The sequence below is a fragment of the Sander lucioperca genome, chromosome 7 (assembly GCF_008315115.2).
Source record: "Sander lucioperca isolate FBNREF2018 chromosome 7, SLUC_FBN_1.2, whole genome shotgun sequence".
Classification (NCBI taxonomy): Eukaryota; Metazoa; Chordata; class Actinopteri; order Perciformes; family Percidae; genus Sander; species Sander lucioperca.
The window spans coordinates 14,477,815-14,503,735 of record NC_050179.1 but is presented as its reverse complement, the minus strand read 5'-3'; the positions used below and the strand labels follow the sequence as shown (position 1 = coordinate 14,503,735).

General features: G+C 41.1%; 1 protein-coding gene across 4 annotated transcripts; it reads right to left on the bottom strand.

The window, feature by feature from the left end:
- Positions 1–1,318: 1,318 nt before the first annotated feature.
- On the bottom strand, positions 1,319–25,335 carry sema3e (sema domain, immunoglobulin domain (Ig), short basic domain, secreted, (semaphorin) 3E). Of its 4 annotated transcripts, XM_036002946.1 has the most exons (18): positions 24,848–25,335; positions 24,221–24,781; positions 15,264–15,424; positions 14,864–14,923; positions 14,196–14,315; positions 11,188–11,278; positions 10,751–10,867; positions 10,017–10,159; positions 9,814–9,928; positions 9,022–9,091; positions 8,793–8,937; positions 8,233–8,458; positions 7,855–7,946; positions 6,520–6,561; positions 6,096–6,262; positions 5,608–5,678; positions 5,062–5,201; positions 1,319–4,513 (listed from the first exon to the last, which is right to left on the bottom strand). In XM_036002946.1, the coding sequence occupies exons 2-18, from the start codon at positions 24,339–24,341 to the stop codon at positions 4,013–4,015; spliced, it is 2,382 nt and encodes a 793-aa protein (XP_035858839.1). In that variant the 5' UTR covers positions 24,342–24,781; positions 24,848–25,335; the 3' UTR covers positions 1,319–4,012. The 4 variants fall into 4 exon arrangements, with proteins under 4 accessions (XP_035858839.1, XP_031149413.1, XP_031149414.1 ...); XM_031293553.2 differs by having other exon boundaries at positions 5,608–5,675; positions 24,221–25,335; XM_031293554.2 differs by having other exon boundaries at positions 5,062–5,195; positions 24,221–25,334.
- Positions 25,336–25,921: the final 586 nt, after the last annotated feature.

Sequence of the window (25,921 nt, the reverse complement as noted above, 5' to 3'; positions counted from 1 at the left end):
TCAGGTTGCCAGATCAGGCACCAATATAATTCAAAGACTCGTTGGTCCCTCGGGAGGCAAAGCCCCGAGGTGAGGAGAGGACAGAGATTTACATCACACTCTTCCCCCGGGTACACGTTCCTCTGTTTCTTTTTCCTCTCCTTTTCCTTTTCACTGCTTCGCTCACTTCACACTTTCTCTCTCACTGATTCACTCTGCTGTCTCTGCTCTCCCTTGGCTATCAGCAGTAGGATAAAGCCAGATGATCTATGCCTCCAATCTTTCTCACTCCCTCGGCTGTCCTCTCTGGCGTGTGTGAGCTGTGGTAGGCATCTTTTTATAAAAAGAATCATGAAGAGGCACATAAATACACACACTTGTGCAGCCTAGTGAATCATGTTAAATTTTTTATTAGGCTGTATCTTGTACTGTATATGCTTTTGGAAGCCATATGTGGGACAAAACAAAGATCATCTACACAGACAGATTTTACAAGAACAATTACAAAATTAAGTTGTGCAGGGGTCAGTCCAACCTCTCCTGGTGCTGGATATTTAATGTTCTAACTGCTGAGGGTGGATACTGTAGCTGAGACAGCTGTGTCAGTGAGATAACACATAGTACATGTTGACACGCTGTTTGTGTGTACAGTGTGTTCATGTCTATATTATTTCAGATTCCCTTTATGTATTTTGTGTATGTTTGTCCTCATCATATCCATTGGTGACAAATATATAGCTTACTTAAAAACTAGAGTCCCTTTTGTTCTAATCTGATATGCAGGGCAAGTTACTGCCTGTTCCTCTACTGATAGTAGTTCCCCTTTACTTATCAGATTACTTATCAATGCGGAGAGTATTGTATTTGATGGTTAACCTTCACTTTTTGCACCTTTGTGCCGAAAACATCTAGAGATAAAAACAAAGACTTGCTCTGTCTGGAAACATAAACATTAAAATTATATAAAATGGCCACAGATTGGAGCAAAGCCAACATGGTGAATCTTTTGGAAATATTAAAAGCACTGAGGTGCAACCTTGTGCTGTAATAAGAACCTAAATGAAGGCTGAGGAAGTAAATCCAGAATATGAACATCAATTTATTTCTCAAAGGCTTTAATCTGTAGCTTACAGGTCAGGATGAAAGACTGAACGAGAGTTACATGTAATGAAGTGAATGGTATGAAAGCAAGAGACATTTTGCCATGGTGGTGTGTGCCTTGCATATCACTGATAAGACTAAAGCAAAGGAAGAAGAGAGAGAGAGAGAGAGAGAGAGAGAGAGAGAGAGAGAGAGAGAGAGAGAGAGTGAGAGAGAGTGAGAGAGAGAGAGAGATCTGTTTCTATCTGCCGTGCTTTTATTCTTATTTACCATCAAGACCTGTATGCAAACCCCAAAAAAGTCGCCAAAACACATACACATACACACAATATACTGTACACACTGACAGCATGTGGAGTGTTACTGGCTGTCGAGGCTCGTTTACTCTTTGTCCTCCAATGTTCATTTTCCTCCGCCTCATAAACTCTCCTTCCCTCCCTGACATTTTCACTTGTAATAAAGCGTTCTGGTGCATTGGCTCCTGATAGAAACAGCACTATGTGGGGACAACAAAGGCGGTAGGAAAAAAAGGAGATGGGTGCCAATAGAGGAAAAGGATAAACACTGTCATCTTCACACAGTGACTGAAACATGTACAGCAGCCTGTTTATTAGTGACCTTTGACCTTTTAATCTCTTTGTTGCTGAATTGGTTTACAGTATTTCATTACCCCTAATTGACCTCTTGAACCTCGTAATGATTGATGTCTAAAAGAAAATATGTGCAGCTCCAAATGAATCTCTATTTTTGCATCTATTCCCAAATGGCATCTTACTGTGGGATCAGAAGCTCCATCCAGCAGGCAAATGCCAGCTTCAGTCCCTGCAGAAAAGAAAGCACTTTTAAGCTTAACTAAGAGGACCGGTATACATTAGAGTGTGATCTATTTGTGGCTACAGGGACCATGGCTAGAGGGGGCCCAGAGTAACAGTGTTAAAACTTGACAGAGAGAGAGAGAGAGAGAGCTTTGATGAGGAGGGGAACTGAACTGGTTCAGAGCCTGTTGCTATGGTAGCCATGTGGAATATATCAGCGGCATGAATTCCATTCTCAAATGCCTTCAGCACCCCACAGACTCAGGTAGACCTAGACAGAATTTGAATGAGTGTGGTCTAGTGCACAGTTCAAAAAGGTATAACCAGTCCGGTTGTACTAGACAGCAACTTTTTTAAATCATGTTTACAGTAGTTGCCCAATCAAATAAAATATTACATATGAAAATGTATGTTTTAATCTAAGTGACTACTGCACACACCTCTCTCTCAACCTCTTTTTATTCCGCTTCATTGGCTCGGACTCTCAGTATGTCTGTGTGTGGACGTGGACTGAGTATAATTTGTCATTATTGATGGCTAAACCACAGAGGTGACACGAGGGAAGGATGGTCCATCTTTTTTTAATGGCAGGTATTTATAAGAGGTATAGCAGACACAGCATTTTCAATCCAAGTCAAAGCTCTTAGTTGAAGAATATTCAAGGAGAATGACGATGATGATATAAGGCCTTGACAGAGACCAAGTGATTGTTTTTACCTCATTATGAATAGAGAAATACAACGAGGTCAAATTTCTAAAGTGAAAATAAGGCACAACATGGAAAAAATAGGTGATCCTCCAGACTATATTGTTAGCACAACCACTACAATCCATTTCACTGTAACATCGGATTGTTTGATGTTTCTGTCATTTTAGGATTAACTGAATATTCATCAGGCTGACTCATCACTTTTGCTAATGGCATGCTAGGATGGTCACCCTAACATTTATTTGTATGTTTTTTTCTTCTGAGGAGAATGTGGTGTTGTAATTATGAATCCCATCTGCAACATCATTACAGATGAACAAAAGAGGGTAAATGAAGGGGGAGGAAAGTGTGATAGAGGGAGATAGGGAGAACCAGTAAGAGAGGGAGAAATAGGGAAAGAGGAGGGAGCAACCAGCAGTGAAGGATGACTTTTTGTATACACAGTAATAGATACCAGATGTGCACACAAAGACCACCCTAAATTGAGATAAATACAATACACAATACACAATACTGTTGGTACATTTGATCACAATTGTAGATGTAAATGTACACACTTACAATAACATTAATATCTACTGACCACTTTTCATACTACTGTTACTGTTTTCACAAGTGCTTAAATAGTAATTATTTCCATTGAGGGCATACATATAATTCAAACATCCCTCAAATATCCATAATAGTGGCATTGCAACATCATTGCAATAATCAAATTATCAGTATAATAAAGCTCAAGACATTTTTCACTGTACAGAAACAACACTATATTTTCCAGTTCATGACATCTAAAAACAACTACATAACTCAAAGTAGAGACCAAGAAAATAAGTTATCATAGTACCAAAAAAGATTAGAAGGCCATTACCTTTAACATAGTTTCTCTCATAATAGATACAGTAAGAGTTTGTCATATTGAGCCATTGAATGAGAGGTGGGGCATAGGTTTAGTGTAGCAAGTCTCTGTGTGCGTTTGGATTATCAGCTGGGTTGGGCTGGGTCAGTCCACAGGAGCTAATATATTATATTCTGTCTCAGATCAGAGGCAACGTCGCTAAATCAGTCGTCCATCTCTTCCCAGGCCCTCTGCTCTGACACTGACATGTGTTGTATTTACCCGGGGTTTGCACCACATAATCAGTTTACACCACATAAAAAGCCAAAAAGTTGCTTTTTAAAATAAGTACAAAAAGCATAGTCAAACTACTGATACTATAAATGTAGCTACAACAGCTAGACAGCCTGCTACATATGTTTTTCATTGTGAAAACCTTTGACATGGTGCAAACACTGAGGAAGTCTGACCTTTAGACTGTGTGTGTGTGTGTGTGTGTGTGTGTGTGTGTGTGTGTGTGTGTGTGTGTGTGTGTGTGTGTGTGTGTGTGTGTGCAGTCAATCTCTATTCTCCTCAGGTGTCCAAGGTGTGCCTGGGCGCTCGGTGGGAGTTCTCCTCTCCTCTCCCTTTCCCTTTCTTCTCGCCACCCAAAGGAACATACTTCCTTTTGGTCTTTTTACGTTTTTTATCAGAGCACCACATTCTCTCACAGTATTCCTCTACTTTCTGGGCATCCCCGTAGCCAATCAGCTGGAGAAACTCTTTGTACCACAGCCTGGAGTGGGGGCCTGGGACTGAGGATGGCACCAGAGCCCTGGGGCTGATGCTGGGGCCTGGTGAATGGCCCATAGAGTAGTGGCATGGAGGTGCAGCTTTCTCTCCATCCCCATCATTAGCCCTGTGGATCGCTGACTCCACCCTCTCCCCTCTGAGCACGTGTAGAGAGATGCGTAATAATGTGTGCACATATCCATGTTCCACAGTCTGGCACACGTACACACCAGCATCCGAATTTCTCACTCGTAAAAACAGCAGCCCGTGGGAGGTCATGATAATCCGCTCATCACCTCGAACCTACATGAAGGTAAAAAGCCATAGATGGAACCATTATTAAAGTCAATTCAGACTGCTGCATTTGTTCTTCTCCCAAGAGGAATTTACAGAACTAAAGGATACATTAAGGAATGATAGAACATCAATAGTGCACTCAATACAGTAACTTCTGTACTTAACGTTCTGTGAGGTATGCTGTATACTGTGACCATCCCAGGTTTCTGTTTTAATGCACTATACAATACATGTTTGAATATAATGTTTACATCTATTCTGATTAAATGTATTTTATAAGGTTTTGAGATATATGGCAGTGAGGCTTCAAAATGGACCAAAACTATTTGCACAACTAGACAGATCTATAGAGGTTAGAAGAAAAATGTGTTTTTGGAAGTCTAGTACACAATAAGAGTACGTAGCAAAATCTGATTGAAGTTAACTAAACCTCACCTCCACTGTGCAACTTTCTTTCCCAGTGTATTGTATATTTTCATATCTGTGTTGTAGTGTAATATATGTTCAGTATGTTTACATTTGTATTTTTTCATGTATAGGTCCAATGAACTCACCTCATGTTTCTCTCCGTCTTGCTGTAAGAACCAGAGTACCTTTGCTTGGAGTGATCTAGGGACACACTCGAGTAAAGTGCTGTTGCTCTCCACACCGTACACCAGCCTCTCCTCACCTCTGTGCCATTGTTCATCTACACACACACACACACACACACACACACACACACACACACACACACACACATACAAAATGATAGTGAGGCAAGGGAGATTGCAATGAACTGACGTGACCTTTTATTAGCTGACAAACAGAGTGGATTGTTGTATCCAATCTATCGCCTCAGTAGAAACACACAAAACTCTTAGCTTTAACTGCAATGACACATGAAGAGTTCATATTTTTTCATATGCAGTCTAGTGCTTCTAAAGATCTGCATCATTCCCTTGCTTGTACACAGTATTTGTCTGGCACATTTTTCGATAGCAGTGAATACACACAAGCATGCCCATATACACACACACACACACACACACACACACACACACACACACACACACACACATCACACAGCCATTTTATACACAGTCATTTTATACACTAACCATCAATTTGCAGCCCATTGCACAGCTGGACGGCGTTGCCATGGCGAACATCCTGCCGCCTGAATCGTCTGCTGAGATGGGAGTGAGGGAAGTAGAGAGGGAGAGTAATTTTTAACGTGATGAAAGTACGAGAGATGGGTGAAAGGAAATAAAAAGAAATCAAAGAGGGAGAAAGAGAATACTGATAGGCATCACACAACACCTGGCTGTCATGTGTCTCAGAGACTATGATAACGACTTAGCAAACCAGCTTCAGAGCATTGTGACATTCAGAGCAAGATGCTATAATGGACTGAAGTGCTATGAAGTACTGGAAAAGGTGTGAACAGCTGGCACACACAAACACACGCACACACACACACACACACACACACACACACACACACACACACACACACACACACACACACACACACACACACACACACACACACACACAGATCTGTAGGGAGAAAAGATGGGTTCTGTCTTAGTGTGTGTGCTGTTACCTTTTGGTGTAAACTCCAGCAGGGTAGTATCTGGAGCAGGTTAGACCATCCCAGGCACAGTAGGGGTCTCTGGCCAGACAACAATCAGCACATTCTGAGCCATAGAGGTCACACTGATGCAGTCTGACCTGAGCCACTCCCACTTCTGACCCGACATACAGTTGTTGCTGTGGACCCAACAGCATGGACCATTAATATAAGGACACAGCTTAATTAGAATCCATATATATATATATATATATATATATATATATATTTAATTCATTCAAGTGGGTTATATAGCCACAGGTAGGCAACAGTACATACAATATATGTACTGTATTATATCAATGTAATGGAAAGTGTTACAACGTTAACATCTTGTGGTTAAACAACAGAATTGCATGAATGAACAACAAAGTGATGATTCAGATGTTCCTCTTACCCTTTTAGGTGAGATTATGATCTCTCTTATTGGTGCTGGCACCTGCAACCAGGACACATTTAACTGTTATTCAAACATGAATATGAATCAGTGGCTCATCATATGCTATACGAATGACGTAACAAGAGCTGACATTAAGTTCTTTGTCACTGGAGGCCTTCGTCAAACTTTTATCCATCCCAAATCAGGCCTTAAATTAAAATGTCAGCAGCAACTGCTTGCAAAAAAGTTTTGAATTTATATTCAAATCACATACGCGGAGTTTGCGGGGGGGGGGGGCAGGGGGAGCACTGCCCCCCCTGGCGGCTGAAGCGGGTAATTGCATTGTTTCATGGCATGCCCAGATATTTTATAAATATTTTAAATAACACAAAACAACTAAATGGTGGTAGGTAATACATCTGATTTCATATAGGCCTACTGCTTTAGTAAAAAATAATACATTTTTTCAGGGCTCTGGCTCTCACCTGAGACCTGTCGACACATATGCAGGACGCAAAAAACTAAAATTACTGTTGCACTAGTCTGGACATTTTACCGTGCCAACGTTGTAATAAAGGTTTCCTAAATGCCATGTATATAAATTTGCTGTCAACTTCCTAATTGATTGCGTGTTTTGTGTAGATTTGGACTTTTATACGTTTTTATTCCACATTGTTTAAACGGCGAAGTGGATCTACTGATCGCTGTGGATTACTTTTTTTTTCGTGTCATTGGATTACGGCAAAATATGGATCTTTTTTCTTAACGTGTCTTAACCTTTTATGGTGGGACTGCGCTTGGTTTCTGCGTTTGGAGAGGCATCTCAACAGACTGGAGGTCCAACACTGATTGTTCACTGTTACATTTTAGTTGAATTTAAGTGTCGGGGCAGTTTGCCACCGTCTGTCTATTGCATTCCAAGACAGCCGTGCTGCGATTGGATTTCATAAGGGCGAGTTGTTTGAATGTAATTTAAAATCTTCTTTAAAAATAAACATATGTTTATTTAGCTTGTTTGTTTTGTCCATATGTGCTCGTGCTGTGTTCCCCAAGTGGTAGGCCAGGTCTCAGCTTCTACAATGAGTTTTTTTTTTTTTTTGCCCCCCCTGGCTCGAATGTCAAAACTCCGCTTATGTCAAATCATATTGTGAAAATCTCTCCCGGCAGGCTGGCTGCTCAATCATACTTGCACCCCTCTGATGATGGAAAGGAAGCAAATCAGCAATCAGTGTTTTCAAAATACTACCTATTATTGCACAACTGCAGCAATAATCAGCTGTGATATGTATGCAGTAAAAGGCAGAATATGCTTGCTTACATTGTTTTCACATTTTGTTGCTAAAATTAGAGTACCTTGAATACTTGCAGCTCTTCCAGCAGCACCTCCTCCATAGTGTCTGTGTCTTTGTTGTAGATAGTGATAACTTTCAACAGCACTGAGTCATCTAATAAAAGTAGACATTAATGTTACACTGTTACTTATAAAAATGTTTTACAGGACAGGTAATGGCATAAGATTATTTTCAAAATATCTGGTTTATGCAACAACTTTTGTATTATTGTTTCACGAATATATCTTTTATTAATATTTGACTTGCCGATAAAATATCAGTTTTGATGGCAAAACGTGTTTGTGCAGGAGAGTATTTGTCTTTCATTTTGCCAATAGTAACATGCATATGGCATTCTGGATAAAGCACAATAGGTATTCATTCTTAACAGTGTGTGTACCAGTGCCGATGTAGAGAACATGGTAGTGTCCATCCTGGGCTTGGACTCTGTCCACAGCGATCTGGGTCAGCTTTCTTCTGCCTGGCTCTGTCTGCAACAGGACAGGTCTACGGTGCTGGGGAAGGACTGGACGGTACATCACAGGATGAGAGCGCACAAACCGCAAAACCTCATCGGGAAACTCCTTGGAGCTGGAGAAGCCACCGCCGTTCACTTTACTGGCACACTGTTAAGGAGATGGTGTGACAGAAATAGAGGGAGTAAAGGAATGAGAAGGGACAGAGACACAGGAGGGACAATAATTACATTGGCCCTTCATGCAGTGTAGAAAAAAAGCTGACATGTTTTAGTCTGGCACAGGCTGTCCCTGTATGACCTGCTGAGGTATCTACAACAGTGCTGACATTTACCCGAGCTGTCTTACATGCTCTCAACACTGTCCCTCCCAAAGGACGTCTGTCATGGGCACAGACTAATAGAGAGTGCAGTGAATACATAATGTGGGTGCATTCGGGAATGACATCCCATAAACATTACTTCATTCAGACTTTAAGACTCACAGATCCAGGTCGAGGGTAGGGGACTCTGTCGTCATATGGTGTCCAGTGATGCTCAGGTCTCTCTCGGTATGCAAATGGACCATTAAAGGCTGCTCTTATGTCATCCATGTGATAGACACACACTGCATAGCCTTTAAACACCGCACTGCAAAAGAAGGTTGTATTAGTGATTTGATGGATAGTAAAATTGTGACTGAATGATGAAATGCTGACGTCACCCTCCACTCACCTTGTTGTGCTAAAGAGGCCAAAGACTTCTGGATTTTTGCCATCCTTGTTCTTGAGCACAAACACATCCTCTGAAACACAAAATGTAGAAATTAGCCATTGTTTGTTAGTCACGACATTGTTGCGTTTTAGTGAAAAGTCTCAACAACTTTGACATGGTGAACATGGCAAACTTTATACCTACTAAGCATCAGCATGGTAGCACTGTCATTGTGATTGTGAGCATGTTAGCATACTGACATTAGCATTCAGCGCAAAGCACCGCTGTGCTAAGTACACCTTCACAAAGCTGCTAGCACGGTTGAGACATTTGTAAATCAAGGTATTACAATTACTCCTAACAGATTGAGAAAGAGATTATCCTGCAGCAGACGGATAGGTATGTGTTTCATCCAGATGAATAGAAGAGTCTTATGGATTTTTAAAATACCTTCAACAAGGCTCACTGCTGGCCTTGTTAAACGAGTTTCTGGGGCTTTCAAAAATTACCCTTCTTTATTTTTACGTAAATTGAATACTTAGCTCTGTGATTGGCAGAGCTTTATAGTTTAGAAAATATTACAGGTTAACAAGGGGCATGAATTTTGGTCATTTTGCTAACAAGGGGGATGGCATCACCCCTCAAATCGCCTACTGGTTACCACTACTACAGGTCAGACACAATGTAACAAAAGTCCTTAATCCAAATATTGAGGGATGTAGATGCAGATGTGTACATTACTGTCAAGCATAGAAACCTTAAAGTTTAAAATAAATATGGTGGCATGTATAAAGAGTTCCCTTGTAGCCTCACCAAGTTCATCAAAGTGTGTGTCAATGCCATTTGGTCCAGCCACAGAGCAGATAAGACGAGTTTTCAGGAAGGAGCTCCATCTATTCACGAGCATTCTCTGTCCTCCTTGGTCATTCTGAGAGATGAAGGCAGATATAGGATGTGAGCGCAGTACTTTGGCTGAATTATGGCCAGAAATCTTTCTACAGCATTTGCATTCTCACCGCACAGACTCGCCCCACACGAGTGTACACAGCCTTGTTCACTCCCTCAGCATCAATCTCTCGTTCAGTGAAGAAGAAGTAAACTTTATCATCATCCCTGTCATCGTTGTCAGGAATAACCGCTGACCCCACAAATTTAGGTTCTGTAGGGAGAAGAATTTGTAACAAAAGGCTTGGAATAAAAGTGAATAAAATGAAGTTAAAAACAGTAAGGTAATGGAGGTAGTGCAAACAGTAAGCCCATAATAAGCTGTTCATTTTAAATTCATACTCATGGAAGTGTTCTATGGTAGGGATCTCTTTAAAATAATTAAATATTTGTCAAGCCTGGTCTGGAAGAAAACTTTATACATGTGAACATATTGTTTCATTATTTAAAAAATTTAATTAAATAAAACAACATGACCTCATGAATCCTCAAATAGAACCAGTCATGTTAAGAACAGTTATAGTACATATTTTCCAGTGTCACATTTTCTTTAACGATTATCACTCATGAAACTACCAGGTTTGGGAAGGAACATAAGTAAGGGTTAGTAAGCATTTACAAATGAATAATAACATGTAATGTGAATAGCATCTCATTTTCTGAACTGTCACACTATTTTGATATATATATATATATATATATATATATATATATATACACACTTAGGACTTGCTACCACATATACTATATCTGTTTGCACTCCATTGCATTTAAAGGGAGATCATTCCCTGTAATGTACACCAACCATTTAGTTGCTGCCTGTCGTCTCTCTCAGTGCGTGTGTAGGTCTGGTTGTTAAGTCGACAAAAAGCACCATCATTCTCCCAATAGTCAGTGTACAGGCCAATATACAGCTCTCCTCCTAATGTATACACACACACACACACACACACACACACACACACACACACACACACACACACACACACACACACACACCTCAATTAATAACAATGCATATGTTATTGTAAATGTGAAACCCTTTTACTGTGATTGAAATACAGGCATGAAAAATGACCACACGATGGCAGTATTGACTGGTTAGAGGTCAACAAAGTGAGCACATCTCTCTTCAATATAGAAATGCATGGTAGGAATGAACACATACATTGTAGTCACACAACTGTGCTTTTAGTTCAGCTGATGGTGAGACGATGAGTGATAGAGTGAGCAGTGTCTTACTGGAGAGCGTAGACGTGCATGGACTGTTGGGGTCATATGGACAGCGTCCTCTGCCACTCATGATATTGTCTTCTTCAAGAGCAAACCTGTCCTGAGAACACCACATGGATACAGACATAGTTATACACAAACATGCGTGAATATGAATACAGCAAGCACACACTCAAAAGCTGTACCCTTGGAAAGACTTCAACAACATCCAGGCAAACCCTAGGAGGTCGTGCGTGGAGAGAGAGAAAGAGGTGAATTTGAGAGAGGAGGGATCAGAACGTGATGGATGAGAAGGAGAAAGAAAGATGCATGAGACAAGGAGTGATGGGTTGCCAAGTGAAAATTTTGTATAACCAACAATGCTCTGCTCTCTAATGAGTTCACTACTTCTACTCTTCTGATCGTATTGTCCTGCACAGCAGGTGGCAGAAACACACACACATAAGCCCCCACGCACATACATACATAGACCTAAACTCCCTATAGACCCACAGCTCATATCTTATATCCCTCACAGTGTTTATGACTGTCATTGGCAGATCAGAGGGGATGTCATATATTGATTTATGAGCAGCCACGGAACCCTACTGTGCTGTGACTACTGCTCGGCATTCAAAGTCAGATTCAGAGTTCAAGTCATCCATCATATAATTACAAAACCAAACGGGAAATAGGTAAAATAGGCTGATACAATATTGCTCTACATGCAGTACTCAGATTTTTTTTTTTTTTAAATGTCTGGGCCAGTAGTCCACTTGATTTGTTACTCATCGGTCGGCTGGATAAATGGCACTTGTATTTTTTATTTTTTTTTAAATGTATTGTTATGTAAATATTATTCACGTCAAGCTTAATGGGGATTGTATGCACAAACAAAGTCTGATTGATTTGTAATGCTGAAATAGTCATTAGATAGTTGCATGCAATATGGACGCCATTGTAAAATTACTCAAGATGGGCTTTTCTCATGGTCAATCCGTGGTTGATCACATGATGAATAAGTGTGGCCCTGATCTCATCAGAAATGGCTCTCCTTCTTCTTCTTCCCTCTTCCTCCTCCTTGTTGTCGTCCTGTCTCTCCCTCCTCCTCCCCTTGCTCTCTGTCTATTGTTGGCATCCATTGTTCAAAACAGGTAATCTGACCTTTGACCTCTGTATAGGCCTATACTAAAGCAGTGATTGGTTAGTGTTCAGTTATGACATGACATGTGTTTGCACATGTGAAGAGTGTGTGTGTGCCCTGGTAAATAAGTGTAGCATTTTGATTGGTTGTGTTTAGAAAAGGAAAGCAAGTCACTTCCTGTTAGATTTTTGTGTCTTACGCTGCCTTCACACTGGCAGTTGAAATCAGCTCCGATGCGGCTTCAAAACGACCGGAAGTCATTAATTTCCTATGGAGATTCGCAGACTGCATACGAATGGGTCTGAACTGGGTCCGAACGAGTGCGGTGCGAAAAAAATCGTGTCAGTTGGTCATCCGGATGCGTTCAAAAACTCTTGCGAAAGGCTACGGACGGTTCCTATCCGACAATTCCAGCGTTGCTATGGTACTGATAAACAAACCTGCTAATGCTAATTAGTTAGCTAGCAACAGACATCAAACTATTGACATTATACCGCTATATCACATTTAACCGACATGACAAGTCAACGTCCTGGGCAACTTTTCTCCACGCAGCAGCCTCTCTATTTATATCTGTATAAGAGAGGTCTATAGAGAATCGTACATTCAGACACTTATCAATTGTTTTAGTCTCTCTGCCATTTTTGTGAGTTGCTTCCGAAGCTTTTCAACGGTGTAGTACGACGTCCGCTGGGGGCGTATTGCGTATTACGGAGCTGATTTCAACTGCCAGTGTGAAGGCGGCGTTAGGTAGAGAATTGTGTGTAGTGTTTTGAAAAAAGTGTTTTATGCAATTGAAAACTGAGTGAAAGGCTGAGAAATAGCTTATGGTTTTGGAGATTTGCTGTGTAATTTTGCACTTTGAGTGAGAGGTTTCAAAAATCGTGTGACATGAAAAGATTTTGTGTAAGCAGAAAACTGTAATTGGCTTATATGGCCCCGGTTTTGCTCACTCTATGAGCATTCCAATGATATGAGTGATGGCTAAGAGTGGTTCCTGTTTGGATGGTGCGACAGGCCTGGTCGACCTATACTGGATCAGTGTTGGAATGCAGGGTGGAAACCTCCTCGCACTCTAAATACATCTCAGACACACACACACCGCGGACTGTTCCATGTTTGACACCTGGGAGATATGTGTCACACTGTGGACCAACATGCTTGCACAGATGGATGCAGGCAATTTTGCATAGACACCATAATGCACGCAAAACATTCCTGTGCAGCTGACACACACACACATTAATGACCCCTGAGTGAGAAAGAACATTAGTCTTTCCTGACCTCTTGAAACGTGCTAAGACAGAACCTGGTTCTCCCTGTATATGTGTCACATGTACTGAAGTGTTGTCAGCTTTTTTCAAAATAAATGAGAACTTTATGCAAAACAATTCTCTCCCTCTGACGAAAAGAAAAATTCCACCCTCTCTTACTCATTGTCTTTTCCATCTCCACCTCACATCACTCCTTGTTGCTAGGAGGATAAACTCAACTGCAGTAGCATGAGTTTATGTAATAGCTCAGCAGTCCAAGCTATACTAACAGTTCTAGGTGCTCCTGGCTGAAACATCAAAACAGTGTGAAGAAGGTTTAGGCTACTTCGACTAAAGAGGGAAAAATATAGGGGCACAACGGGAAATTTGGCACTTGTGTCGGAATAATCATCAGTTCTGCTGCCACTTCTTTGCAGTAAATATCTGATGCTCACAAAAAGCAACCACAGCTTTTAAAGCAGGCAAAGTAAGAAAAAGTCTAATTAGAAATATCCACAATGGAACAGTCAAGTAATGTCAATGTGTTCTTTGATTTTGAAAAGATCTCTGGCAGGAGAAACCCTATTCTGCTTGCATATTTGGTTGTGAAACCAAGCTCTAATTCTTTCTCTTAGACTCACCTGCCCTGTGTGTCCCACTCTGACCAGGACACAAATGGGGTTAAAGGCTCCTGTTCCACAGACCAGCAAATGGGTCTGGTTGTACTGTTGCAGAACCTTGATGTAGTTAGCACACTCCGACTGTTGGAATAGATACAGAGATGAGGTAGGAGGGTGGTTGGGTGAGGGGTCATGAGGGTGATTTGAGGCCAAGCAAGAGAAAATGGTGTACTGGAAAAATTCCAGGGGCCTCATTTATAAAACTGTAAGTAGGATCCTTACTAAAAGTATATGTATGCCAAAAAGCCAAAAAAATCTGACTTATAAAACCATGTGTATGCACATTTCCAGATCTATTTTGTGCGTACGCCATGTTTACAAATGAGACCCCAGGTCTTTTACTGCCTCATCAATAACATCAATATTTCAGGTTAAACAAAGGTTAATGAGCACAGTGAGATATGAAAATAAATCCATACATGCTGGCAGTATCTATCTTTATAATGGATCTATCTACTTACATTATAAATTCAATTCAAAATTAATTTTACTTTATATATAAATGCCAAGTTAATGCACAGTATCAACTAGGCATTTGTGCTTTTCTCTTAATAATCCATCTCAGTCATACTACCACACCAAGTTGAGAACATGTATTTGTATGCAGCCATGTAGAGGGTGTACCTTACCTTATCCCTTCCCTTCATCAAACACTCCTGGATCTGAGATTCTGTACTCGCCCACTGAATCTGTGAAAAAAAACACTTTTGCACTCATATTTACAAATAAGTTGTTTCACTCTAAATTAAAAAAAGAAATAAAATATATTGTACACATAGATAAGTGTACTCTATAGTTGAAAATGTGACCAAACAACCATTATCTTCACTGCATACTCATATGGTTATCATTCCACCTTTTCAGTTTGTAATTATAAAAACTCAGTCAAAGTATTGTTTTATACTCAACACAGACCTATGCAGATGCACACATGCACACTCCAGTTTGGCTAACCTATTGACCTATGGGTTTGTGAGTTCAACATGTCTCACTTCCTAACAGGCAGGGGGGGTATGAAAACAGGCCTACCTCTCTGTGGTGTGTGTTGACCCGGTCCAGGCTAAGGGAGAACAGAGTATTCTTGGCCCCAACATAAAGCCTCTCGTGGCCCTCATCCAGAAGCATGGTCTGTGGCTGAAGAGACGCTCCATGTCCCTGGAACACCCAGGTCCTGTTCAGCTGCCAAAGCTCTGCAGACAACAACACGCACACAAAGAGATTAAGACAAAAAATTATAGCAACACAATAGAAGCCTGCAGCTTTAGACAAAAAGATAGACAGAACTTTCATATCTTTTTAAACGTGAATCCTCATTTTGCTTCTAGCCTGTACTAACCAGCTGAATTTAACCAAACCCCATTCTCAAGGGATTTCTAACTTCTCCAGTAACCTGCGTCTGAGTCCCAACTGCTCCCATGGCCTAGGGCACATCGCAACATGTGTTTCTAATTCATAGCTTCCCCAAGAGAATGGCAAAGAGCAACAGCAGGGTTATCTTTCTATCTCATCTCTCCCTCTCATATGTCACCTATGCCTCCTCTCACCGTGTTGCTTGGTCATAGAAATATCTTCTTTTTATCATCAGTAAAAGTTCACATGGTATAAAAGAGTACAGGCAGCTCAAAGCCGACCTTCCAGGACTACCGAGAGGAGAACGGATAGGACATTTAGGCAACCCTAAAGACACTTTGCAGAAGCAGAGATGGAAGAAGTGGGATATGAGTCCTGGGAAAGATGTTGTGATTAATGGGAGGGACATTTGATGTACAAAGCATGGTCTACGGTCTCTTTTACCAGGAGGAAGCAGGTTTATCAGACAGGAAACGGAACCAGTCTCTTTATCAGCCATTAGTTTGAGATCAGCTGCCACTCCCTGTCTTGCTTTAGGTGATGTGAAATCATACTTTAAAAAGGAAGCAGTGGACCATGACAGATGTGTCATTACATATAAACACACACTCATCAGAATAATCACAGACTATGGTGGAAACAGATAATATGCAACACACCCAGTTGCATCTACCTGACTGAACCGGACAGGCTGCTCCTCTATACCTGCTCTTTGTGAGCTTCTGGAGAGGTTGAGGGTGAAAGATTTAAACAAAGTGCTGAAGCCCCAGAGGTGTGCACTTCCTCTGGGGCACATTGACCTTTCATTAACACATGACCTTTTTGGACCAGGTATCCTTGTAAAAGAAGAAATGGGGATCTGGTGTGTGTTAGCACAGCTTTTAAAACCTCAGACAGATTCAAGCAGACAAGCCAGGGTTCGTGATCAAATCTATAACACTAGCATTGCACAGGCTGTATTCTCTCAATTGGGTTTACGTTAATGCACACATTAAACCATCCATGCACTATACTCTTCAGGAACCTCCCTTTAAATAAACGAAGAGGGGGGAAAAATGGCGACCACCAGCAAGATTGTAATACTATGCTACCTCAAATACTGCTGAGATGTCTCTACATGATGGGGTTGCAGGGGGTAATTTAATGATTTGTTTTCCTAGCATCTGTGTATTTTTAGTGATACTTGATCTCCAAGATAGAAGGAGAGAGTGTTTAAATCCAATTTTTTCTAGATTACTCCTAGGAATAGCATACACTCGGTAGAAGGTTTTATTTGTTTAACATGGGATTAGGTATCCACAGGAGTGGGTGATTGTGTATATTTTGTTGCTAATAAGATTTCTACGTTGGAGACAAGCGACTGTTTGTTTGAGTAGCATTAGACCTCGGGTGGTTAGGTGGCAGAGACTGAGGGGATGTGGCAGTGGCGTTCTGCCAGGGCTCAGACATGCTTCCTGTAATCATCTAATCCACACACACTTGGAGCTCTCTCTCTCTCTCACACACACATAAACACACACACACACACACACACACACACACACACGCACGCACGCACGCACGCACGCACGCACGCACGCACACACACACACACACACACACACACACACACACACACACATACTGTCTCTCCCCTCTATCTCCTCTGAGTTAAGCTGAACTTGGATCAAGGACAGTCCTCCAACATTCCACTCCAACTTTTCTACAAGTGTTAGGCCGGAGTTCTCAAACAATCAGCTCCTTCTTTATGTGAAGCCAAATCTGCTACCACTTATTTAGATGAAAGACGTAGACGGCTATTTAAAGTGATGGAGTAAACAGTCCATATCCAAATCCTTTTTTCCATCTACTTTTCACTTGTCTTTGTTAATAATCATGAGTGGCAGCTGATTTATATGGACACATGCACACAGCCAGATGCACAGGCTGTCACGCTCTCTCCCACACAAAAACACAAAAAAACAGATACATTTCGTTCTATAATTTTGGTTGCATGTAAACATGATATTTTAGATGCATAGTTTTCAACTCTGAACTAGAATGTTTATATGCCATGCTTACGTGATTAAACAAAAGGAGGAAACTAACAATAACCAGCTTGGATCTTGAAACTGAAAGACAAAAGAGGGAAGAAGGATACAAAAAAGAAAGAAACAAACAAAGAACATCCATTCCTCACCAGTATGCAAGTACAAGTGTAAGGAACTATAGTCACATTTATAATAAGGTGTTGATTAATTGGCTTAACTACACATGATTACAGAGTTACTATAAAACAGAACTGGTGGATGTGATTACACTGACACACTAAGAGATGCTTCAAAGTGCACAATGCTGTTTACAGTTTCTCCTCTGTCATTATGTTCATGCAGCCATTGCTCAGACTGAAGAAGGGAAAGGGGGGATTTCCGCAATTCCCTTCTCCTATCTCTCTCTCTCTCTCTCTCTCTCTCTCTCTCTCTCTCTGTCTCTCTCTCTCTCTGCAGCCTGTGAGGGCTCCTTAGCCATCAGCTAAGGAACTGAGAGGAGGAGGAGGAGGAGGAGGGTGTTTCTCCATCATCAACTGAGCCAGGGAGACACATGGCCCTACTGTGATCCCACTTCAAATGGAAAACACAGGGAAAAAGGACTCCCCCAAGACAGACACTTTCATCGGCTGTCTGAGGACTGCTGAGAGATGCCTGTGAAGATTTGGTTAAGTGAAATCAAAATAAACTTTGTGATCTCCTCTTTATCCATGTATGGAAATACTGTTTTAACTGGGGGAGAACAACAACACAACATGTGTGTGTGTGTGTGTGTGTGTGTGTGTGTGTGTGTGTGTGTGTGTGTGTGTGTGTGTGTGTGTGTGTGTGCGTGTGTGTGCGTTTGCGTGTGTCTTTGCGTGTGTGTTTGCAGTAGCAATCTACTTCTGATTATAAGTCACTGGGGGGTATTCATGTTCAGTCAAAGATAAATGCACACAGGAGTTCATATACAACAGCTCCTCAGGAAATTAAAAAACACAAATTAAATTTGCTCTCATACAGTAATTTCATCAATTGCCAATACTAAGCCATTTCATGTCAGATATACAACTTGTGGTAGCGAGTGGGCTGGAGTTAAAGGGGACAAGAATAAGGAGGGAGTCTGTTCTTCTTGTGCCGTCGAGGCCTGAGACTGTTGTGCCTCTGGGGGTGGGGTCAGGAGCTAGAGAAGTGGGGTGTTATGCCATTATCGGTATACAGCCTAGTGTTCCCATATCCTATAGTGTGTGTGTGTGGGGGGGGGGATGATGTCACAGAGCAAAATGAAAGCCACATGGGGTATGCGAGCAGGATGAGAGAGAGAGAGAGAAAGAGAGCAGCATGTGTTTCTCTGTATTAAGCAATGACTGTAAGAATATGACCTGATTGATGTTATAAATCAGGAAAACGCATTGACAACTGACAGGTCATGTTGTTATTGGCCTGAACAGATACAGTATACCTCTTATTCAAACCCTGCAGGTATTTACATACAGAACGTGTGTCCTGAGTTTGCCGTATTTGAGTGTTGTTTAATTAAAGTCTATCCCCATCAGCTCCAAACTATACTGCCTTAACCCCGCATGTACTCTATATGACCTCATTGCCCAAATAATTAGGCCTAGTTATTCATATGTGGGTCTCTGTGTGTCAATCTATAGCTATATGTCAAAAGCCCCATGAAGTTTAAATTGATTTATGTACTGTAATTTTCATGGAATATACAAAACAACATTTCCCTCAGTTGTTTAAGTAGCAGAAGATTTTCATTTCTTGAATCATGATGATTAATTCTGCCAGAAGGAATAGTAATAACCGATGTATGAGAAAAATATGTCTTACTTTCAAGACTTGAAAGAATCATTTTGTAGAGTCAAAAATGTTCACAATTTGTGTGTGTGTGTGTGTGTGTGTGGGGGGAGGGGGGGGGGGGGGAGCACTTCTGTGTCTTGAAGTGCTCACCTCATTTATCATCCTCCATCCTCTTTTTTTCACCTCTCTCTTATAGCATTGCAACATACTCTCCGAAGTCTCAAACAATCTTTGTGCCTTCTCTCCTTTCACAGGTCACAAACTTAACTCATATTCTCTCCCTGATCCATTCAGCGGGAAAAGGTCAGAAAGGATATTAGAGTTTCACCAGCTGCCTTCCCCTCTGGACATCTCATTAATGAACTAGAGAGCACACACATAACACAATGGGAGACAAAGGGATGCTGGTGATGTACACAGACTAAATGAGAAAGCGAGAGTGAGGTGAGTGTGTAGGGGAGGGGGAGAAAATACCCCTTTTCCTTTGCTGACCTAAAAGGTGTGATTTACCTAATCATCACCATAGCCTCAATTTTCCAGTGGTTTGATATAAGGGTATGGCTGCCCTGTGGCCACGATCCAATGTGGTAAATGTTAATTATAGGGTGCACATGTAGGCGGAAGAAAGTTAATGGGACTCCTCACTTTGCACATTAGCTTTATATTGAAAACATTAAAAAAATAAAAGTCCCCCTCATTAATTTCATTTCAGGCAGACACAACTTTAGGCCATACTGGTATTCCCCAGCTCACCCTCAGAATACATTCACCTACAGCCACATAATTTCAACGTTGTAAAATATATAGAGAGAGTGCTTTCTTGTCTGGAGAGGAAGGTTTGAAATTACAGTTCAAGGGGGTTTCATCCATACAGTAATTGCTACCTGAGTAATCCCTGTGTTCACACATGCACATATCTCAGCCCCTTGTGCTTAAATCTCACAGTTTCAGAGTAAATGCTGGAGAAAAGAAATGTGTTTAGTATTTGTTGACCAATGCTTTTTTGTCAAGCTTCATGTGCTCACCTATGTTCTCATTTATTCAGTATATGCAAAAACGTACATGCATGAGTAATTCCAGCTGTTAAGTGCTTTAACTAACTTTTGTTTAACTTTTCTATGAGGTAAATGTTCGGTTGAAATAGGAAAAGCACATGTGTTTATTTATATAAGCGAACATATACAGTATGATGTTAACCCTGTCAGAACAGCTTAGCATCACCGGATAACTTTATTCACCGTTCACAGACCTGCTGAAGAAAAATATTTATACTATACCTTACTAAACGATTACGACTTTTAAGTATTGTAAACACATCTTTGGCAGACATGCTGATGGTATGCCTAGTCAATTTAATTACTGTGAAATGGTCAAGTTTTATTCTGTGTTTTCCACAGCTGCCCTCATGAACACAAATAACACTTTTATTTTTGGATTTTTACAATATTTATTTGTTGCAAACAGAAGCAGAAGCATATAGACTCTCTCAGCTATGAATCATTTAGTTTTAATATCACACTTGTCTTTATTTTCTTTATCCGATAATGGTTTCTTTAAGTGCACATTACCAGAGCAGTTCTGGACAGGTGCCTATTACAGATTATGGGTGGGGTGAAATTTTAGGCTTCACTAAATCAGGAATGCATTCTCCTGATTTGTCCAAAAACACAGCATTGAAATGAACGGACATGACTGAATTAACAGGAACTGAAAGCTCAACACAACCTCACCTTCGGAAGTAAGTGCAAAGTTAGTCTATATCCTTGATGTTCCACTTCCGGGATTGCTCCGGTGCCGCCGGAAATTCCGCCGGATTCATGTATTTACGCCGTTATCAGTTTCCTTCTGCTTTCTTTGTGTTGGAATTTTCCAGTGGATTTATGAGGACTAAGGTTAATGGGGTTAACTGCTCCTCAGATCTCTGCAGGGTAAATTGAGACAGCTAGCTAGACTATCTGTCAAATCTGAGTTTTCTCTCGCACGACTTTGTGATTAAAGAAATGCCAATAAACCAGGTCATGTTTTTCTCCCATCCTGGAATGCTGTGTTGACTAGCCAGACCCTCCTCTGCTCCGCAGCGTGTGGATGATCTATCAAAGTGAAACTAGTGCAAAGTTAACTAAATTAGCAAACATATCAAACTATGCCCAAATGAAGAGTTTTTGGAAGTGACTTTGATCTGATTAGGTCGTCCCTATTAAGAAAACTGCTGTTTCACACTTTCTGCAGCTTAAGCCAAACATTATGACTGTACTGTAGAGGCAGCAAAATAAGTCTAAGCCTGGCCACCTACCTGCAACCTGTCGCGACTCTGACATATGCTAGCTGCGCAACAGCTTCATTAGCAGCAGAATTGATGGGCATCCTAAAAGAAGAGCTCATTTCACACCACAGGCACGGAGATCTGAAGCTGCTGCCAAGAGCCCTGGACAATGCAAATCCAAATCTCATGGATCTGTGTCCAAAGGCACAAACAATAGTATAAAAACTTTCTGTTCCTTAGTGAGCACATCTCCCTACAGGGCATTTCGTTGTATAATAACCCAGGATTTAGGGAGTTTGATTGGCCAAAAGTCCAAGCAATTGAGGTCTTTAGCTTGTGTTTAAGGTCTTTGGAAGCTGTGCAGTTAAAGATTAGGTTCAATTTCTTTTTAAAGACAGCTATGCGTCTGCAATTGCAATTCAATACTTTATGTGATTTATGTAACAACCTTTTGGAACTGGAGTAAGCAAAGTGAATCAATTGCATTTAGAAAAATCTTCACTGGTCCTGAAGTCTAGACAAGAAGATGGGGAATAGATGAAAGAGAGTGAATAATAATTCCACACCAAGTGTGAGGTGTGGCTAACATTAAAGCATGCAGAGATCTATACCCGATGGTAGTAAGGTCGTCCTTGAAACACATGATAATGTTCCCAAAGGAATTCATTCCCAGAAACCAGGAGAAAGTTGAGCCGATATTTTATTGAAATTTTGATTGATCCAACACTTGGTATGTGCCAACGTGACCAGAAGTGGGGTAAAAATATTTCTGTACCAATATTATTAACTTATTATTAATTCCCATTATCAATCTTTCAGTCAAAGAGCAGAATCTAGTTTTTTTTCACCCTGTTATGATACCAGATGTTATGGTAATATTTTTTTGGTCCTAAGGGTGAACAGTTAAAACCACATCCCTCTTCGTCTCCCTGAAGTGCATCCAAGATATTGGTGTGTGTGGAATTTATACTATTCTGCCTGTGCATGTGTGTGTGTGTGTGTGTGTGTGTGTGTGTGTGTGTGTGTGTGTGTGCAAAAATCACTGTCAGAGCCCATGAGGCATATATTAAGGCTTAGATGTTTTTCATTCCATAATGATAGGATCCAACTGCAGCCTGTGCATGGCCCTCTGTGCTAGCCAGAACATGTATCAGAGGCAGAGAGAGAGAGAGAGAGAGAGAGAGGTGGGATGCCAGCCACTTAGCTTTCTCCTCAGGCAGCTAATGAATTGGGGCGATATTCATCAGCACCTAAGTCACGATCATAACAACTATTTACGTGGCATTTATGACTAAGCACATCAGCACTGATCTGCTCACTTTTGTTGAAATATGAGTTTTGCAATACTGTGGCCAAAAGAGCCAATCTCTTTTTCTTGTCTTTGTCTCTCACTTTATTTTCATTCAATTTCTATTTCCATTACATCTCACTGGAAAATAGTTTTTATTTATTTATGTTTTGTATGCAAAAAGGAGAGAAATAAAAAATACAGTACATATCGTAATACAGCAAACCCTGCTCACAGATGTAACTGATGAACCAGACTTTCAGACTCACAGCACCATATTTATATATGAGTTATTGACCATCTAAATTCCACACCTATATTCAACCATGACTAACAGGCTTATGTGGAATCATCACCTTCTGTTGCTGTAGAGATCAAAGAAACTGTGAGAAAAGGCTAATGTTTACTCATGAGTTTTATCTACAAAGATAAAACCCCCATTATTGTCCAAGAGATACACAACGATCAGTCCGCATACCAGTGCATGAACATATCACACACTCCCACACACACGTAAACAGCCACACACAAACACTTTTCTCTATGCAGCCTCATCCATTACCATACCCCCAAAAAAACACCTCCATTGCTGCCACTATGGCATGAGAGAAAGCCACATTGTGGATTCTCTGCCCGCATGGCCGAGGAATCAAAACAAACTACAATGAGGCTCTGTGATTATCAGTGAGTGAAAAAGTATGCACTTCACAAAGTCAGATCCAACCCTGCATGGTGACTGTTTCTCTCAGGCTAGAAACATAAATCTTCAATGACCATCTCATTACATGGTAATGATAACCTGTGGCTTGTTTTATTCACTCAGTGGATGTCGCTTCTCTGACTTCACTTTTTTACAGCACGTTTTCTGTATTTGTGCATTTTTGGTTGTAATTTTTTCAATCAGTAATAGGTAAAGAAAAAAACTATGTGTATTCATTTAGCTAATTTTAGTTGTAACAAAAAAAGGCTGCCATGTACACTGCCAAGAATGGAAAGTAGACGTCTATTAAAGTGTGAAAAATTCTGTTCTGTTACACCTGTCTTATTTTCAATCTCCACTGAAGGCACTGAACAGAGAATACTAGTTTCGGTTTAAGCTGCATTGACTATTCCTGACAGTTTAACACACTATGCTGCATCACCTAAACACTGTATTTGCCTTTATATTGGTGCAACACAATGGAGTGATTGCATTTGTGCACCATAACAATGTGTTGCCAGAGTAGATTAAAGATAATAAAAGAAATACACACTCTGTATTTCTTACCTTTGTGGGAGAGCCGTATCCTTGGGTATATGCTGTGGGCTGTGTGAGCCGTGCTCAACAGAACAAGATACAGCAGCATCAGTGTCAGATACACAGTCCTTATGCACTCTGCCATCCTCATTGAGACACACACTCCACGTTCATATACACCGAAATCCTGCAAGTCCACTCAACACGGGCAGCAAAGTCCATGAATAGAAAAAAAGTCTTTGCCCTACAAGTTCCTTCAAACAATATTTAATAAGAGATAGCAATCTAACAAAAGTCTATTGGAGGTAACAGTCCATTATCTGACGATCACCACAGTGAGAATCAACTAGATACTCTGCAGCTTCTATACAGTATCTGCTTTCCCCTATAGCCGTGTGATGAAAGCTGCATCCACCCACTACCTCGGTGGACAGTGCTCTGGCTGTTATCCTTGTTTGGTCTTAGTAACCAGGGAGAAGAGAAGTCCAGTTGCTAGATTCACGCCGCAGTGCCCACTGCTCTCTGTCCATATGTCAGTCAGTCTGTTTGTTTGTCTATCTGTATGCCCAGCTTAGATCCAGTCTTTCTTATCTGATGACAGAAAAAAAAATCTACCCTGTGAATCCCATAAAGGTGTTGGAGATGATTTGTAAAAACCTCAGTGCATTTGTGTCCCAGCAGGCAGGCGGGCAGGCAGGCAAGGCTGGAGCTGCTGTACTGTATCCTCAGGCTGCGTTCCTCTTGGGTCCACTGGAGCCAGTCATTCTCTGGACTGGAGCCCAGCAAAAAGGCAGAGTGGGAGAGGGGAGGAGTGGGGAGTGGGGAGCCTCGTGCCTGGCGTGCCGTCTCTCTGCACTGGAGAAGAAAGTGAAGCTTGAGCTCTTCTAACTCTGCTCACGCTCGAACAGTCAGCGAGGATCCAAACCTCAGCTCAAACCTCAGTGAGTCAGTTAAGATGGCTTCTACCACAGCTACTGATCTGGGCAGAGGCCACCTGTCAAGGTGTGGTGTGTGTGTGAGAGGAAAAGCCTGTTTGTGTGGTTCGTAATGAGGGGAGTGTGTATCAGCTTGAAGGGCTGAAAATTGGCTGCTCCTTCTTCTAGATTGTCCTGAGATCTCTCTCTCTCTCCCTCTCTCCCTCCCAGGCAGCTGGATTAAGTGTGCTGTGTCTCCCAGGCAGGCTCCCTCTAAGAAATACTGCCTCTCATATCACTCTACAGACCACCCCTTGCTTCTCCTCTCTCCTTGCCCTCCTCCTTCACCACCTTCATTTTGCTCCTACCTCCAGTATTAACATAGACATGAGCCAAGGTTTTCAGCCTCTTAACTCTGGCATTTCTTTCATTTTCAATTATTGCCCTCTTTGTGTTTGTTTCCATGTGGATAGTCATTATCACTGTTACCATGGATTTCCATGTACAAGGTTTCTTTCATGCCATGCCCATTTAAGCTCTCCTGTTTATCTGTCTTCCCACCTCTCTTACTCCTCAGTTCTGTAAAACCTAGTTATTAGTTTGTCCTTCCTCAATGTATCATACCATGCCTGGCTTTTTCACTTTATTTGTCTGTCTTTCTCTTACTCTGCTACTGCAATCTGTCTAAATTTACTAGTGTCTATCTCTGTTTGTGTATGTGTACCTGTGTATATTCAGGTATTGTTAGTAACATGTAAAATATTAATGTTGAACTCATTGACATGCTGTCTTGTATTGTGTCCTTGTAGTCTTTTGT

What these genes read in the sequence shown, in the direction of transcription:
- sema3e (XM_036002946.1), bottom strand. Translation starts at nt 24,341, where the DNA reads ATGAGGATGGCAGAGTGCATAAGGACTGTGTATCTGACACTGATGCTG. An exon ending in GTGTGGGGCGAGTCTGTGCG is followed by an intron (nt 9,929 to 10,016) that starts GTGAGAATGCAA and finishes TTCATCTCTCAG; the next exon opens with AATGACCAAGGAGGACAGAG. An exon ending in CACACACTTTGATGAACTTG is followed by an intron (nt 9,092 to 9,813) that starts GTGAGGCTACAA and finishes TTTGTGTTTCAG; the next exon opens with AGGATGTGTTTGTGCTCAAG.